This window comes from Solanum pennellii, chromosome 9 (assembly GCF_001406875.1).
Source record: "Solanum pennellii chromosome 9, SPENNV200".
Lineage (NCBI taxonomy): Eukaryota > Viridiplantae > Streptophyta > Magnoliopsida > Solanales > Solanaceae > Solanum > Solanum pennellii.
The window spans coordinates 120,412-136,425 of NC_028645.1; the positions used below are offsets into that span (position 1 = coordinate 120,412).

Here is a 16,014-nt window from a genome sequence, read left to right on the forward strand (position 1 = left end):
TTATGGATGTTGGTTAAAACTTAGGAATGGAATCAATTTGTCCCGTAGGGAAAAATGGTGCATTTTCAAATTTAAACGAGCCCATAAAGAAGACATAGACAGATTTTAACAATTTTCGTGTGTTAAACCCATGAATTTTTTTTAACCGGAAATTCTGAAACCAAATGGCCACAATTTTACATGATCGTCTGTTAAGACCATAGAGATTGAATCAGTTCATCCCCCGGGGAAATGATGCATTTTCAAGTTCAAATGAGTCCAAAGTAGACAAAAGAAATTTTTTTTACCCATTTTCGTGTGCTATAACCCATGAATTTTTTTTATTGGAAAAATTCAAAGATAAAATGTCCGATATATTTTATTGACGTCTTTTAAGAGCTTAGAAATAAAATTAGTTCGTTCCGCAGATTAAAAAATACATTTTCAAGTTTGAACGAATCCTAAAGCAGGAAAAGACAGATTTTACTAATTTGTGTGTTATAGCCATGAATATGTTTTTTTTTTCAGAAATCCAAAACAAAATAGTCGTAATTTTTCATGGACATCTATTAAGACCTTAGAAATGGAACCAGTTCGCCCTGTGGAGAAAATGGTGCATTTTCAAGTCAAACGAGCCAAAAAAACAGACAAAGACAGATTTATCAATTTTCGTGTGTTATATCCCATGAATTATTTTTTTCCGAAAATCACGAAATAAAAGACCGAATTTTTCCATTGACGTTTGTTAAGACTTAGAAATGGAACATGTTCGTCCCACGAAAAAAATAATACATTTTCATGTTCAAACGAGTCCAAAGCAACTTTTTATTGAAAGAGTACATCATGTTTGCTTAATAAAAAATTCCAATGAAATTCAAATAAAAATATCAATTTATCAATTTTTTGTTATGCCTATATAGTTTTTATTGATGGGATGCAAGATATCAGAACAACCTCTCTTTATAAAAAAGAAATTTTATCTTTTCTATATTGTTATGACAAATGCAATAGGCTTAAACTTCGATCTACATCTTTAATTATTTGTCACATAAGACTAAACTTTGTGTTCAATTCATTGATAAGACAAGAAATATTTTTTGGGTTAAAACTTTGAGCAAGTGAAAAAGTTAATGGTGAAGACATGGAAGGTAATAAAGGCGGAAACTAAAGATTAGATCTCTATTCAAAAACCGCAGCCGCGTTCATCCTTTTCTTACCCATATTTCTTTGTAATTACAATATAGTTGTAAAAAGTTCACTTTTAACTTTTTTCTTTTTTCAGTCACTCTTTTTCTTTTTTATTTCTCATATTTTGCACTAAAATGAAATTAAAAAATTAAATGAAAATAAGAAACTCAAATAATGATAAACAAATAGATCTACAAGGGAAATATTTAGAACTCAATTATGACGTTGAATTAAAGAAGTCAAAAAGAAAAATCATGTGTGAGGTTCGGTAAGACAAAAAAAGGTGAATGTATGAACGTATCTTGAATTCATGCAGCCTTGTATACCTCTTAGCGAACATCAATAAGCAGACATTTGCCATTATTTACTTTACTCAGCTGTAGTTTATACCAAGTACACGAGTCTTTTAATGTTGCCTTGCTCTGCCCTCAGTTCCACTAATTGGCATTCCCACTCCTGTAGTTGTAGACAAAATAAAATTACCATTTGAAGATGCATTAATAAAGGTTTAAGAATCCAATTACTCTAAAGAAATTGAAGAATTAGAATGTCTATAGCAAACTGTACCCAATGTAATAAGTCGATAGACTCAATAGAGAACATGGCTATGGTTTATGCAAGCATTGAACATGTAATGAACTTGTTTGCTTAAGCAATGAATTTGTGACTAATTTCTTTTGACACTCCAAATAATGTGTTCTACTTCACAAAATTACTACCAAATTCTTCAAGTTATGAGGAAATTGTGAATTTGAGCTGTTCCTTGCTGCCGTGACTACTGCAGAGAATGGGCAGAAGAGTAGGGCTATGGAGAGACAATACAGCAAGAATACAAGAGTAGGCAGCACTTTGATAACTACTCTCTTCATCCATGTAGCCAAACACCATGAAGAAACATACAAATATGAGGCTCCATACCTCTTTCACAATCCAACATTTGCTCATATTTATTTATGCTCTAGTCACTAATGTTTGCCTCCATGGAACAAAGAAAATATCAAGTTATATTAGGCATTATATATTTATGGTTGGAAAAAATAGTGTCACTAGTGGGTCAGTTCAATGCATGTGATGTGTTATCACCAGTCCATCACTCAATGCCTGTGATCAGCATGTATGACATGTTATCTTTTGGAACTTTCTGCATTTATACACTTTCTTTGATTTGATATTGCAGGAAACCGAACATAACTTGATCGTTACTGAAGGTATTAAGTGGGCCTTAAGGACGCCCTCTCTCCCTCCCTCTCCCAAAAGTTTCTTTGCCTCCACACTTTCAGAAGTAATCACTATTTGAAACATTTCTAAATGACAGGGACCCTCTAATTTGAAAGAGATACTTGTGGTTATTGTATCATACGAGAACGTCTTACCTGAATCAAGAAGTAATTACTCAAGCAGCAACCTAATAATTGCTTCTAGTCTGTAGCAAAACTAGACATATTATGCCGTGTTTTATCTTCTGACTTTGTTTACCAATATAGGTGCTTGCAAGAAGGTGCTAAAGAATTTATACTAGAGCCTACCAAACAATCAGATGTTACGAAATTGAGGTGTCATATGACCAAAGTAACCAAACCATGTAGTTGATGGCTATGCATCGGGAGGTAGAACAACAGTGCACTGTGACAGGAATATAAGCGAAAAATTAAAGAAAAAAGGAGCACAAATTGACTATGGCACTATTGATTATTGACTAACAATTCAAGGGAAAGTGATCATTGACAACATTATCTTTCTTTTATCTATTTTATTAGCTATTTTGAGTCAATCACGTCACTCCGTCTTAATTTCTAATGTTTTCTGTTAAAAGCATGTTCTCTCTAGTCTCCCCCCAAAAAAGATATATTCTGCACAAGCATCAAAACTGAGCCTAATCTGGTTCTACAACTTAAATAGTCATGGCAGTCATGCATCACTAGAACACAAGATAACTTGCATATGTCTAAACCATAGCGAAAAACACATGAAGGTCAAATGCTAAAAAAGCCAACTATAGAATTACAATGTTCATGTTTGCATTTATCTATTAAAACTTGATAAGAGTACCATACCATCGTCCAAGTTCATTAATTCTGTGCTCCCTTCAAAAACTGCACATGTAAAAGTTGAAGGATACGGCCTCAAGCATCATAACTTGCCCATTTTGGTGAACATTGTGACTTTGTCGTGTAGTTATCATTCCTTCTTTTGATGAAGACCTGCTGTCATCCTTTGTAACTAGCAAAGCACAAAGACACTTCGTATAATTATAAACGAAGGACTAATTTAAAAATAAGGATCACAAAGGAGGAAAATCTTCGACCTTCATCTTCTGCTTTTAATCTAAGTGAAGATTGGGTATCCTGATTAGATGAACTGTCCTGATCCCCCTTTGATACAGTGGACATCTCTACAGAGGAAGAAGCTTCTTCTGCACATTCAGAGTAGTTAAACGATCCTGTCCTGTCCTTCACTTCTGGAGTTTTTTCTTTTGGTTCCTCACAGTTACTACACTCATTGACAGAACTTGATCCATCCACTGACTTTTTCTTTCCTGATGAGAAACCGTTGCACCTACCAGAAACTTCAGTATTGGGGACAAACTGGCTGCTATCAAATGGTAGGACATCAATACCTTTATCTCCATCGCTCAGGAAATTAGGTTGCTTACCTACATCTCTTACAATGTGTCCTGTTAGTGTGCCATGGGAACCGATAGTACGTAATGAATCCTCAGTACCACAACCCTTCTTGGCATCCTGAAACAAGTTCCTGAAGGTGCATCCGGGGCTATCTAGTTCAAAAGTCATTGGTTCCATCATAAAACATGAGGGTGCATATTCACCAGGATATTCAATAGACCCTTCGAGGTTCTGTAGGGAGTCAACTTGTAACTTAGGCTCCTGATCAGCAAGGACATCTCCAACCAAGAAGTCGGAGCAAGTGGATGCATATCTTTTGGACACTGAAGCTTGGCAGAAAGATCTGAATCTTGAATTTGACTCTCCTGGACCACATCTGGCCTCACTCAGTCCATCATTCTTCATGTCTGACCTCTTCTCATAAAATATAGAACTGTGATTTTCTGGCTTTGCTCTTGATTGGTTCGGTAGCCATGGTAACTTTGTTGGCTTTCCTTGCTGGATATCATTCTTCTTGCAGTTTCTTTCCTTAGCAAATAACTTCTCACAGAATTTTGCCTCTTTCCTCCAATCAGATACGTCCTGGCTTCTCCTTTTATTATTTGAGTTCATCTTTTGTTGTGTGTCCAAGTCACCCACCACTGGATGGAGAAAAATAAAAATGATTATATTGCTCAAGTCAACAAGTCAGTGAGTACAAATGACATTGACCTGCAGTGGATGACTCTTCGCTGCAGAGAAGTCAACATATCCACAAGAATAAACTGGATTAGTTCATTAGAAAATGAAAAGGCCCACCAGAGAGACCAGTAAACAGAAAGAGCTTCAAATAGCAACCTCAATAAACTCAAATTATCTCTTGCATCTTCATTTGCAAACCATGTCCTATCAACATGGTCTATATAATCCATTAAATGAGGACTTGTACATCCCATGGAACACCTGACAAAAAGAAATAGAAGAGTTTAAACCAATTAAAGAATCCCCCTCACATCTACAGCAAAATGTGCCTACCATTCTCCATCTGAGACACTGCAATTCTCTGGTTTGAAGTGCTTGGTATAGGGAGTTGCTGAATCTGTTAAAGAGAGAATAACACATCAAACCACAGAAAATGCAACTTATTGGCCCAAACTATAATCTCAATAATACCAGGAAAAACTATTCAACAACACTCCACTTTAGCTCCCCATATTGAACAATTCATATTTTTTGAACTTGGAGAATTTAAATGACTTTTTGATAGAACCATGAGAAGAAAAACAGGTAAAAGAATATGTACATCTTTCAAAAAAGCATCTCTTATAGCAGAAATGTAAAGCACCTATTATGTTGAATTCTGATTTGGCTTTCATCCTGATCCTGCAAGGAGAAGACCCTCAGTATAGAACACAAACACCATCAAATTAAAGATTGAAGTGATACATGGGGAAACCTTTGCTTCTGATGATAAGAGTCATCAAAATAAATGTCTTGCTTCCCATAATTTCTGGCACTACAAGAATTGGCAAAATCTTGATAATAACAGTCCTCAAAGTTGAATTCTCGCATCACACAACTTTGGCTATTCCAAAAATCAGTGGAAACAGCATCTAAATGACGTGAACCACAATCTTCATGAAAGCTTTCAGGAAGTGGCAAGCTGGAATTTGCTGAATGTAAAGCATAAAACACGATGTAGTCATGTCACTTGTAAAACGAAGCAAAACCTTAGAAGATGTGGAAGTGCCAAAAGGTTTGAAATTTCTATGAAACTTCAAAAGCACTTCTCCAATTTTAAGCTCTGTACCACAGGGTTAATTCTGTAACCTCTCAAGAGAAACATGTTATTAGTATTGGCGAACTGTCAAAAACAATGTCGAAAATTCAAGCTTAATAAAGATATATGTATGGGAACTTTAAATGTGTTAACTAGCTATGATGTTATTAACTTGGCATTTGTCTAAGTTTGCAGACTTCTGGAACTTGTTTGCAAAGTAGTTCAAACAAATAAATTTTCCGAAAAGTTAAAAATTGTTTTTGCAAACTCTCAACAAACGGTTCCAAATGAATTACAAAGTTGAATTATAATTCTTTTCCCAGAAGAATGAACAGAGATTTACCCTAAATAAAAATGATACTCAAGAAACCAACTCAACACCACTTTGTAGGTGTCATTGCAGAAGACAGAAAAGATAAGGAAAAAACATATTAAGGACCCTACCATTCAAAATTGTATTTGAATTTTCCTTGTTTTTGCCGAAGATTTCGTCATCCTCAGAAGTGTACAGATAAGTGAAGTTGTTATTAGAGGAGAACCATTTGGTATCTAGTAAATTATGCTCTGCACTACCAGGTAAATCTTGTACTCCCCTGGAGCAAGAGGATCCATCAACAGGAATCGTTTGAAAAGGTCGTTCTACATCCACCATCATGCTATCCTGTAGTTTGTCAATATAACCAGAAACGAAGAGATCAGGAATTCGAGCTCCATATAACCAAGTATGACTGAGCCGATGAGGGATGGACATCTGCATTGCAGTAATCCTTGCATAAAGAACCAACTGTTTTTTGTTTTTCATTTTTCATTTCAGATGGTGAGGGGCTTATTGACAAAATAAGCATATGCACATATGGAGTGTGTGTGTGTATATATAAAGCACGCATATATTGAAAAACAATTGCATGGAATAGAACTTAGGTATCTCACCACTTTTCGAGATCAAGAGCATAAAATGCTGGTTTACATCAACTGAACCAATAAACACAGAATCTGTAGATTTCAGATTCAGATGCCAACCGTTTAAGAAGCTATGAATTCTGAAACTAAACATCTAGTTGTCGGAAGCCTTGAACTTGGTTTTAACACCTATTGCCAAAGCCTTTGCCCGTTTGATATCATAAGATACAGTAGATGAAGGGTGTGTTATGGAATAATTTTTTATAGAACTTTATTAAGTATTTCCTAAATTACCGTATGCCGTTTGATAGGGTAAAAATATATGTGACATATGGTAGTGATAGGAAGTAGAGATAGGGCATAGGTGCGGTGTTTCAAAACAGGTTGACATGAGGTTTACGTTGAAGAACGCCATCTGGTTTAAGTTTATATAATTGTAGCCGAAAAGCGCATATGCTCACAAAAGTCAATTTCCTTCTTTTGGTGAAAAGAATTTAGACAACTGAACACAAAAATAGTTTCATCAACAAAAAACTAATGCCATGCTAAACACCCTACACAAGTGAAACAAAAAGAAATTGACAACAGTAAGTTACAAATTATAGGAAATGAAGTAAAAGCGCAAAGATTTCTAGAGTTAATGGTCCACTATCCCACGGAAAGGAGACACTAACAAAGATAGGAGTTCAAGTCATTGGAAGGAAGCTCTAGAAGTAAACATGTAGCAAGCTAGCAACCTAAAACAGAATGTAATAGCATCAGGAAGTGCTCTCACCAGTTCAAGTTCAATTCCATCTATTCCTTTGTTAAGATAGTCAGATGAGAGAGTTTTTCTCCTTGCCCTTGGGGGTGAGGGCCTACCATATGACAAGAGTCTGCTGTCATGCAACATAAAAAGAAGCATTTAGAAGGAGCACTTTCAAAGATTTCCATGCAACTGAATCCTCAAAAAAAGATTTCCATGCAACTCAGTGCGGTTGTAGCTACAAAGCACAAAAGAAGTGCCACCTAATTCAGCTTACTGCAATATGAAGAACTAAAACCATTAAGCATGCCAATTTGATTAAGGTCCTATGTAAAAACTAATTATTTAGGAAGCTTGTGTATCTAAATATAGCAACCTGAGAAGCAATCAGGTGTATAGTTCTCCAAAAACTGATCTAGAATTCCAGAATGTAAGATAAGCATGAAGCATGTGTGAATTGATCGAAAGGATATCCATGGCTTGGTTATATAAGACATAATATTAAGAACACTAAACATTTCAGAGAGGGATTCAGAGTCTCAGATCACTTTCTAGTGGCTAGAGTACTGAGCTAAGCTGTTTGGAGAAAAGTGTGGTATCCAAACACCCTTGCTTATCAAGTACTGATGTCAGCTAAGTCAGGAACGTTATCAAGGAATCTGGTGGTTATACAATGCCTGTATTAATTTTTTGCTTATCTGGAAATAGTTAAGAGCTTCTACGGAAATTTGGAATTCCTTCTTGCTGGAAGTAGCATTACTGTAAAATACATCCATGACATTAATGTCTCATCCTCTGTTTATGAAGGTCTATGTCAGTGGCGAAGCGGATTTAGTTAAAACATACACTTTATCATCCAAAAGGTCATGTTAACAGCCAGATGATCTCCTCGAAACCTGGGAAAGTAAGGCAAGTCGCCTAAATGTGCAGATGGTGTTTTCAGTCGATAGGACTGATGTATGCAGCTATCATAGTTAATTAAAATTTACAAACTATTCATAGTCTTTGACTTCCAAGGGTAGTCCTAACAATACTTATCATAGAAATCTTGTCAAGATGGAATTTGCAAAATTATTATTCATGGTCTGTTATTCTTGATTAATAAAGTATATTTACCTGCCAGGTAGCTGCGGTGAATGGACTGGGGTAGACATTTCAACTTTACCTAAACCTAAGCAAGGCAAAAAGGTATCTGATCAAATGTTCATTCTAAGAGATCTGAAAGCCACACAAATATAGACAGTTCTTCCGTACTTTTCTCTGCAAACTGGATATGATGCCATAAAGAGCATAAAGTAGAAAGGAAAATGAAGAAATAATCATATATATATCACACACACACACATATATATATAGTAGAGGAGCCACAACAACAACAACAGCTTTTAACGCAGGCCTAATATTTGCATATGTTCTTAAAGTAAAACTATTGCATCTATTTTGGTCCTTTGGGATTCCACACGACTAACTTTTCAAAATCCACCCTTTTTCATATCATCATCATCATCATCATTCGTTCATTCATTCGTAGTTATTCCATAAGTGGGAAGCTCCTAAAGTTAAAAGTTGAATTATGAAATATCTATCAAACATTGAACGACCATTTACTCTTCATTTAAAATCTACTCATAACAATGTTTAGTAGCAAAAAATAATTTACCTTCTAGCACTTCAAAACCATAACTCTCATATTCTTGCATCTGTCAGAAATTAATTTAAATGTGCATTCTAATTTTAAAAATAAACTAAAAAATATATTGAAGAAAGACAAACCTTGCACACCTTTATCTTCACTACATAAAAGTAACTCCTATTAATTGTTAATTATAAATACTCCCAGTAGCAAAATGTGATTAATTTGAATAGTTGTGATCATTCCTTTTGTCAAAACGGTTCCTCAATTATTAGTTGTCTTCCATCTTCGCCCTTTCATCTTCTCGTCATATGGCCCTATTGGTATCTTTTCTCTAACTTATATAATATGCATGTGTTTAGATCATTTCAATATTAATTTTAGCGATATTAATTTGAGAAGCTTTCACAAATCTCTGTAGTATATGGCTATATATTATTACCCGGAGATAGTTTTGAATGTTTTATTTTTTCATTCACTTTCTTTATTAATGGCAATATTTGAATTTGGTTACAAGAGCATAAAGCTCTTCTCCCATGTTGTTTTAAGCATCTTTTTCTTCTGCTTTTTGCTTAGCTTCTTGGTTTTTTGCTTATCATATTAATCATGTAGTTAATAACTTTAATTGATGTTTAAGAGTTTGATCTCTCACATGAAAATAAACTGCTAAAACTTTGTCCAACAACTTATGAGATAAAAAATGACGTAATGATTTTGTAGATAATTGAATAGAACTTTGGTACGAATTGTGCCAATACGAATGAGGTAGGCACATATCTTTCTAACTTGATTTTTTCCGTTAGGCACAATTGCTTGCATTTTTTTGCTAGATAATTTTCTATAGATTTGTTGTGTAATCGCTAATTTTCTATTATAATAATGATAGAGGATAAACATGCAACACACGTTCTCAAAGACTAATGCTAAGAAAAATAGTAATATGATACCCAATCCATTTTTAAGTTGTTCATCTAACTTTGCTTCGTAGTCCATTTAAAAAAGAATGTCACTTTTCTTTTTTTGAAACTTATTAATGCCAACTTTCCACATAGCATATTTAACCACAAGAACCAAGTCTTTACTTTCTTAAACTCTATGTCAAGTCAAAACCAGACAAACAAATTGAAACAAACGGAGTATTTAAAAAGATTTCTATAAAGAGCATTAAGTAGAAAAGAAAATGGAAGAAGTTAATTGAGCTTTTCTACTCATTTGTAGGATTTTTTTTCATAATTGTAGTTTCTGAACCAATCATGTGCGCACCTCGACTAATTCTATGGAATACCTGTCACTTCCCACCACCAACAGGTACCGAGTAATCCTGCCCATCAAGGCTAAGAAAGATGGAAAGAAATCACCTAGTGTTTTGCTTTTTTTTGTCTCCGCTAGGATTTGAACCCGAAACTTCATGGTTCTCAATCCACTTCATTGACCACTAGGTCACACCCTTGGTACAAAATTGTTAGTCTTTCAAAAAACATGAATGTAATTGCTTCATGGTCAACCATCGAATATACCTTCAATCGAAAATGCAACATGGCCTTCACGAGTTAAACTTTCCAACTCACAGTTCGGTCCATCATCACCAAGTATGTCAAAAATAGAGAGTTCTGCAAAATTGAGATTTTAGTATATATGGTAATAATTATTCTAGCTCTGACAGTTCAAAGCAGAGAATATACTTGGGAAGTGCTTTTTCTAAAGTAGGGCCATTAAATTTACAGTTGATATACATCTGTCAGCTATGGACAAAAGGATATCTTGATGTAATACCATGAACTTCTACTTTCAACTACAATAATAAGATGAAATTCAAATAGAAGTGTCTCCAATCAGAATGTTAATCCTATTGCTAAAGATGTTTTAACAAGCCATTTAAATTTTCTTTTGACAGGTAAGTACTACAGAAGCTTGCAGGCAAACACTTCCATATGAATAGTATACTCACGTTTGCTTGTAGAGTTTGCCAGTGGGTTTATTTTATCATTGCCTCTCTCATGACCTCCAGGTGCTCCAACTGATGCTCTGAGAAATATCAACTATTAGTTGAACTTTTTTCAGGAAAAAATTATTTCATTGACATCAAAACCAAACATGTAGAATACTAAGAATGCAGTTTAAGGTGATTCTGGACCTTCTAATAATTGCTAGCATCCAAATCAGGCATGGATTTAAAGCTTCTCCATCTACACTTTTGAGCATCTTTTTATTATTAAAAATATACTCAAGCAAGCTTCCTCAAGGATTTTTTTTATATATGTATTTATGCAATTCAACAAGATAAACCTACGACATTTTTTTATGTTTATGCAATTCAATATGGACAATCCACTCAGCATAAACATGCTTACCGATTTGGGCAGGCTGCATTATCTTGGGAGCTTGGTGACGTTCCTATTAGGAAAATGAATCACATACTTAATACATCCAAATGACAAGAATGTACAATTACACTCTTCAGAAAACCAGCTTTTGCCAGAAAGCAAGTGTACTACCTTCCTTATGTTGAAGAGAGACAAGATAAATGTCTTCTTTTATTTGAATCACTGGAGAAGGCTGCAGCATTTGATTGTCCTCATAAATATGCCTTGCTAACATAGTAATGAAAAAGAAAATAGGCCTCAAATTGGAGATCGAGAATCACTCAGCTATTGAAGGGAATAGGTTCACTCATCAAATAAAGAAAATCGACATAAGTGCAATTTTAACACGGTCACATTGTATAATGAAATTTTGTATCAATTCCTTATTGCGATCTATAATTCATAAACAATGTATATAAGGTTGTCATATCATTGAAGGCTTGGAAATGACAGTAAACAAATTTGTCAAAGAAGAATCCTAACAGTACCTGATAGGAAATCATTGCACTGGGACATAAGTGCTAATGAAGTTGCATGCTGTAAGCAACTAGTTCAAAAGTTCTCGTGAGATCTAAAGTAAGTGAAAATGCACATCATTCATTTAATGTTTCACAAATTTAAAGGATTTTTCTTCCTCAAGCTGAGCAGGTTGAGATATAAACTTATTTGACAAGTAAGATCTGTTACATATATGTTTGTATTGTTCCAATTTTATCAGATGTCAACAACAACTGAACAACATACCTAGAGAAATCCCAATAGTGGGGTAGGGGAGGGTAGAGCGTACGCTGACCTTACCACTACCTCGTGAATGTAGAGAGGTTGTTTCAAAAACACCCTCGGCCCAAGTACAGAAAATCCAAGTACAAGAAAGAAGAAAACAGTGGAAAAAACATAGCAACTAACAAAGGGGGAGTGCAAATCCTACACTAAAAGACCACGAACAACAAAATAGTGGGATAATCGAAACACAATAAACAATAGATGATGATAGATATCCCAGTGAAGAACTAGAATAAACAGCTAGCGACAAAAAAACCAAGCAGCCCAAACTCTCGAAAAGCAAGACAACACTCCACTAACTACTAACCTTCTACACTAATACGTGTCCTTCGCATCTTCTTATCTAAGATCATGTCCTGGGTAACCTGAAATTAGATTATGTCCTGTCTAATCACGTATCATCAATACTTCTTCGGTCTACCTCTACCTCTCCTTGTACCTACTATAACCAATCTACTATATGACTATAACGAAAATATGTCGACGGTTAACTGATTGACGGGCTGCGGGAAAAGCACCATTATATCCTTCCAACAAACCTTCAAGTAGTGTTTTTTCTTCGCGGGGTGGGGTGGGCAAAATGAGATATTTAATAAGTGATATACATCTTTTCATTCACCAAAAATGGCACATTATTTCTGTCAAGGACGAGACAACTGTACTTATTGCAGACCAATTTTGCACCATTATGCAACTTAAGAGACAATTTATTAGAGTAGGGTGGACATATACTTGATCTTAACCAAGATCCAAGAAAGGTATACATTATAGTGTTATGTGTGTGTATATCTTTTCAAATTTCACATAATAAGATTCATCAGCTTGAGTTGTACAGAGTAACAATATGAAAGCAAAATAAATCATTTGAAAATCACTTCAACCAGTAACCCAATAGTGGGATTGTGCGACTATAATATCTCTGAGTTAGGTCAAACTAAGAAACATGAACAAGCACCAAAAGCTATTGTCGATTACCCCAGAGAGCAAATAATTATATATGCTTAAAATTTGGAGAGTTCAAAAATTGAAGTCAAAGTACCTGAGTGGACATTTGACTTGTGTTCCCCAGAACCTGTTGACACGTTCAGTAAACTCAGAATATCAAGTGAACGACTATTCTTTTCTTGCTGATTACAAGGGCTTTTCTCATCAAAGAAGCTCTCTCTAGCATTTTTTTTCTGCTGCTCTCGCCATTTTCTTTGCTCAAAGTACTGTTTTTGCCTATAAGATAGACCAACTACATCTTAGCCTATGCTTGGACATACAGTATCATATTCCAAATTCTCCATAAAGCATGATTTGGGATTCCAAATCACCATTTCAAATTGTTTTAAATGTAGAACTTGACCCATAAGTTTTCTTTTAAAAAAAAACTAGGAAACTTCTTGACCCATATGTTTATATTTTGTCAAAAAAAAAAAAAAAACTCATCATTTTAAATATGGAATTACTCATGCCCGGTGTTATGTGGAAGGATTATTTTAAAGAATAACTAGTTACTAGTTGACTAGTGAATCTTCATAAAATTATGTGTACTTAAAAGTTTATAATCAAAAATATTTGTTTATAAGAGGAGCATGGCGATATGTGATTTATCAATTCAGTGCCTTTGGCTGTTCTGATATTTTATTTATGAATTATAATTTGCTCATTTGATAAAATTGTATAAGAATTGCGGAAATTTTGATAGTTTTCATAACTCAGTGAGGTTTTCATGTTTATGAGAAAAAATCCAAATTACATGTACAAACAAAACTTAAACTTCAAATCAATCCGATTTATAATCATGATTTCATATCGCATGTCCAAATGAGCCGTTAATCATGTTTTATTATTTTAAACAAGGTTGAGGAAGTGGAAATGAAAGAGGGGATTACAATATGGGAAATTGAACCCTCACCAACAAGGTGGGAGTTCAAATAATCAACCCCCTAAGCTACTAAGATTCCCTTAGTCTAAATCTCTACACATTGGAAGTTAAGAGAACAGTATCAAAGAATGTTGACCTATGTTGAGGTTGAGTAAAGCTACAACAATTATCCAATCAAATAAAGACCGATGGGTGATGTTTTAATACCTTTTCTGTGTTGACCTTCTTGACTGATGGTTTTCCATCCCCCGAAAGGATAATACAAATCACAGGAGAAAATGTTAGTATGAAAACATTTCCCAAAGCACAATAAGATTAAATCTTTAAAAATGATGGGAACAAATCAAACTTTCTCAAGAACAAGTTGATAGCCTTCAACAGAAGATGGATGTTCTGTTTCTTATTTCCTTTTTTAAAATTTAATTTTGGGGGTGGAGTAAGCTGAATGTTGTCACAACAAACCTGCAATCTGGCTTGTGCAAAATTAAACTCGTGTAAAGAAAGTGTGGGAGGTCAGGCTTTTTCACAAGAAGATTTAGGCCAGGACTACATGGATTAAGAATATTTTCATTTCCTTCAGGAATATGCTTGAGCTCCCAATCTCTAAAGGGTGATCTTCATCTTTTAATATACTTTTATGTAAACTTTTATGTAACTCCTCATTTGAACTGTATTAACCACAACTTTACTTAAAATCCATTACCATCTCCAGAGAAATGCATTACTAGAGATCAACTAACAAACCACACTAATGAGCTGTAGTTCCACCTAATTTCAAATTTGCTCAATTGTGCTTCCAAGGCTTCCCTTGAAATGTAAAAATTATCCTACAAATTCAGAAATATGCAAGTAAATCCAGAATAATAAGAAATTTCCTTTTACACTTACAGTATCAACTTTCCTCCTTGACCCACCCATCCATTGTAACATCGTTGGAAGAAATCTTCCTTGAAACTTCAACTAAATGGGAAAGTGATAATTATATAAGGACCAGAGGAAAAGAAATGGAACAACAAAACAACACTACGATATAGATTAAAGCTATTCAATCAGGCAATCAGCAGCTACAACAGTAACAACACTACAAGCCTTGTATGCTTCCTAATTTATCAAGTTCCTAACAACACAAAAAGGCTACAAGTTGCACCACAAACACAAATCTCATATCAAAATAACCAAATAAAAACAGCAGCACTACAAGCTGCACCACTGCGGCATCACAATTTAAATATTAAGCTGTCACCATGTCATTTAACTAGAAAATTTTCTAGCACAATCAGAAAATTAATTCCAAACATAGTACTAATAGTTCATATTCAAGTCAACAAAATAATAACTAGGTTGAAATGTTTTCTCATAAATCAAACCCAAACGTCGCAGTGAAATCGTGAAATTAAGAATTTGAGACTTACTTATGTGCTCCTGATCGGAGCTCTCACAGTGAAATGGGGAGCTTCTGAGTCCGAGAGCCGACGAGAAAACTCGAGCGCACAAAAATCTGAGAGTATCAGTGAAACCTGAGAGTTAATTTCCTCGTCGTGCGTGAGCGAAATTTTGAATTGTGAATTGTTACGCGGGAGAGGGAAACTTTATAAAGTTGTTTGAAATTTCTCTTTTCCAAACCCGTTCGCCTCTTTGGATAATTTTAATTTTGTGCCAGGTACTATTTATCTATTTCAATTGTTCACTCTTTTTTTTTCCTCTTTCAATTTTAAAGGAAATTATATAAAAATAAAAAATAATGGAATAATATTAATTGAATTCATAACATACACTAAAAAATCTTCAAAATATTTGGAACCCTAGTGTAATGATATGTTCCTGTCGTTATAGAAAAGTCAACAAAGAAAGAACTGGGTCCACGTTTCGATATATACAATGGATTGGGTGCCACATTCCGACATATATATTGAATTGGGTGTCACGTTCCGAGACATGCATTGGATTGTTGTCATCTTCCGACAAAACTAACAATTTGAATATAAGTTCCATGAGAGAACTACTTTTGATTGTTATGCTTACGTTTACTTGTCATTGTTGATGGAAGACCGTATGTTAACTCTGAAATGATAACCGAGTTGTATTTCATATATGTATGTTTATATTCTCGTGATTGTTCGTTATATATTATGCTTATGTGAGTAGTCGTGTGATCCTACCAGTACACTAT

General features: G+C 34.6%; 1 protein-coding gene across 4 annotated transcripts; it reads right to left on the reverse strand.

Moving 5' to 3' along the window:
* Positions 1 to 1,315: 1,315 nt before the first annotated feature.
* Positions 1,316 to 15,466, reverse strand: LOC107029523. Of its 4 annotated transcripts, none has more exons than XM_015230952.2 (19): positions 15,257 to 15,466; positions 14,733 to 14,804; positions 14,052 to 14,074; positions 13,014 to 13,195; positions 11,324 to 11,419; positions 11,180 to 11,222; positions 10,777 to 10,853; positions 10,346 to 10,438; positions 8,312 to 8,366; positions 7,226 to 7,325; positions 5,995 to 6,211; positions 5,227 to 5,443; positions 5,074 to 5,153; positions 4,806 to 4,869; positions 4,629 to 4,733; positions 4,503 to 4,522; positions 3,473 to 4,432; positions 3,222 to 3,387; positions 1,316 to 1,623 (listed from the first exon to the last, which is right to left on the reverse strand). In XM_015230952.2, the coding sequence occupies exons 2-18, from the start codon at positions 14,772 to 14,774 to the stop codon at positions 3,254 to 3,256; spliced, it is 2,508 nt and encodes an 835-aa protein (XP_015086438.1). In that variant the 5' UTR covers positions 14,775 to 14,804; positions 15,257 to 15,466; the 3' UTR covers positions 1,316 to 1,623; positions 3,222 to 3,253. The 4 variants fall into 4 exon arrangements, with proteins under 4 accessions (XP_015086438.1, XP_015086439.1, XP_015086437.1 ...); XM_015230953.2 differs by having other exon boundaries at positions 5,116 to 5,153; positions 7,226 to 7,328; XM_015230951.2 differs by having other exon boundaries at positions 7,226 to 7,328.
* Positions 15,467 to 16,014: the final 548 nt, after the last annotated feature.

What these genes read in the sequence shown, in the direction of transcription:
- LOC107029523 (XM_015230951.2), bottom strand. Translation starts at nt 14,774, where the DNA reads ATGTTACAATGGATGGGTGGGTCAAGGAGGAAAGTTGATACT. An exon ending in AGAAGGTCAACACAGAAAAG is followed by an intron (nt 13,196 to 14,051) that starts GTATTAAAACAT and finishes TCTATCTTATAG; the next exon opens with GCAAAAACAGTACTTTGAGC. An exon ending in TCTTATCATCAGAAGCAAAG is followed by an intron (nt 5,154 to 5,226) that starts GTTTCCCCATGT and finishes TTCTCCTTGCAG; the next exon opens with GATCAGGATGAAAGCCAAAT.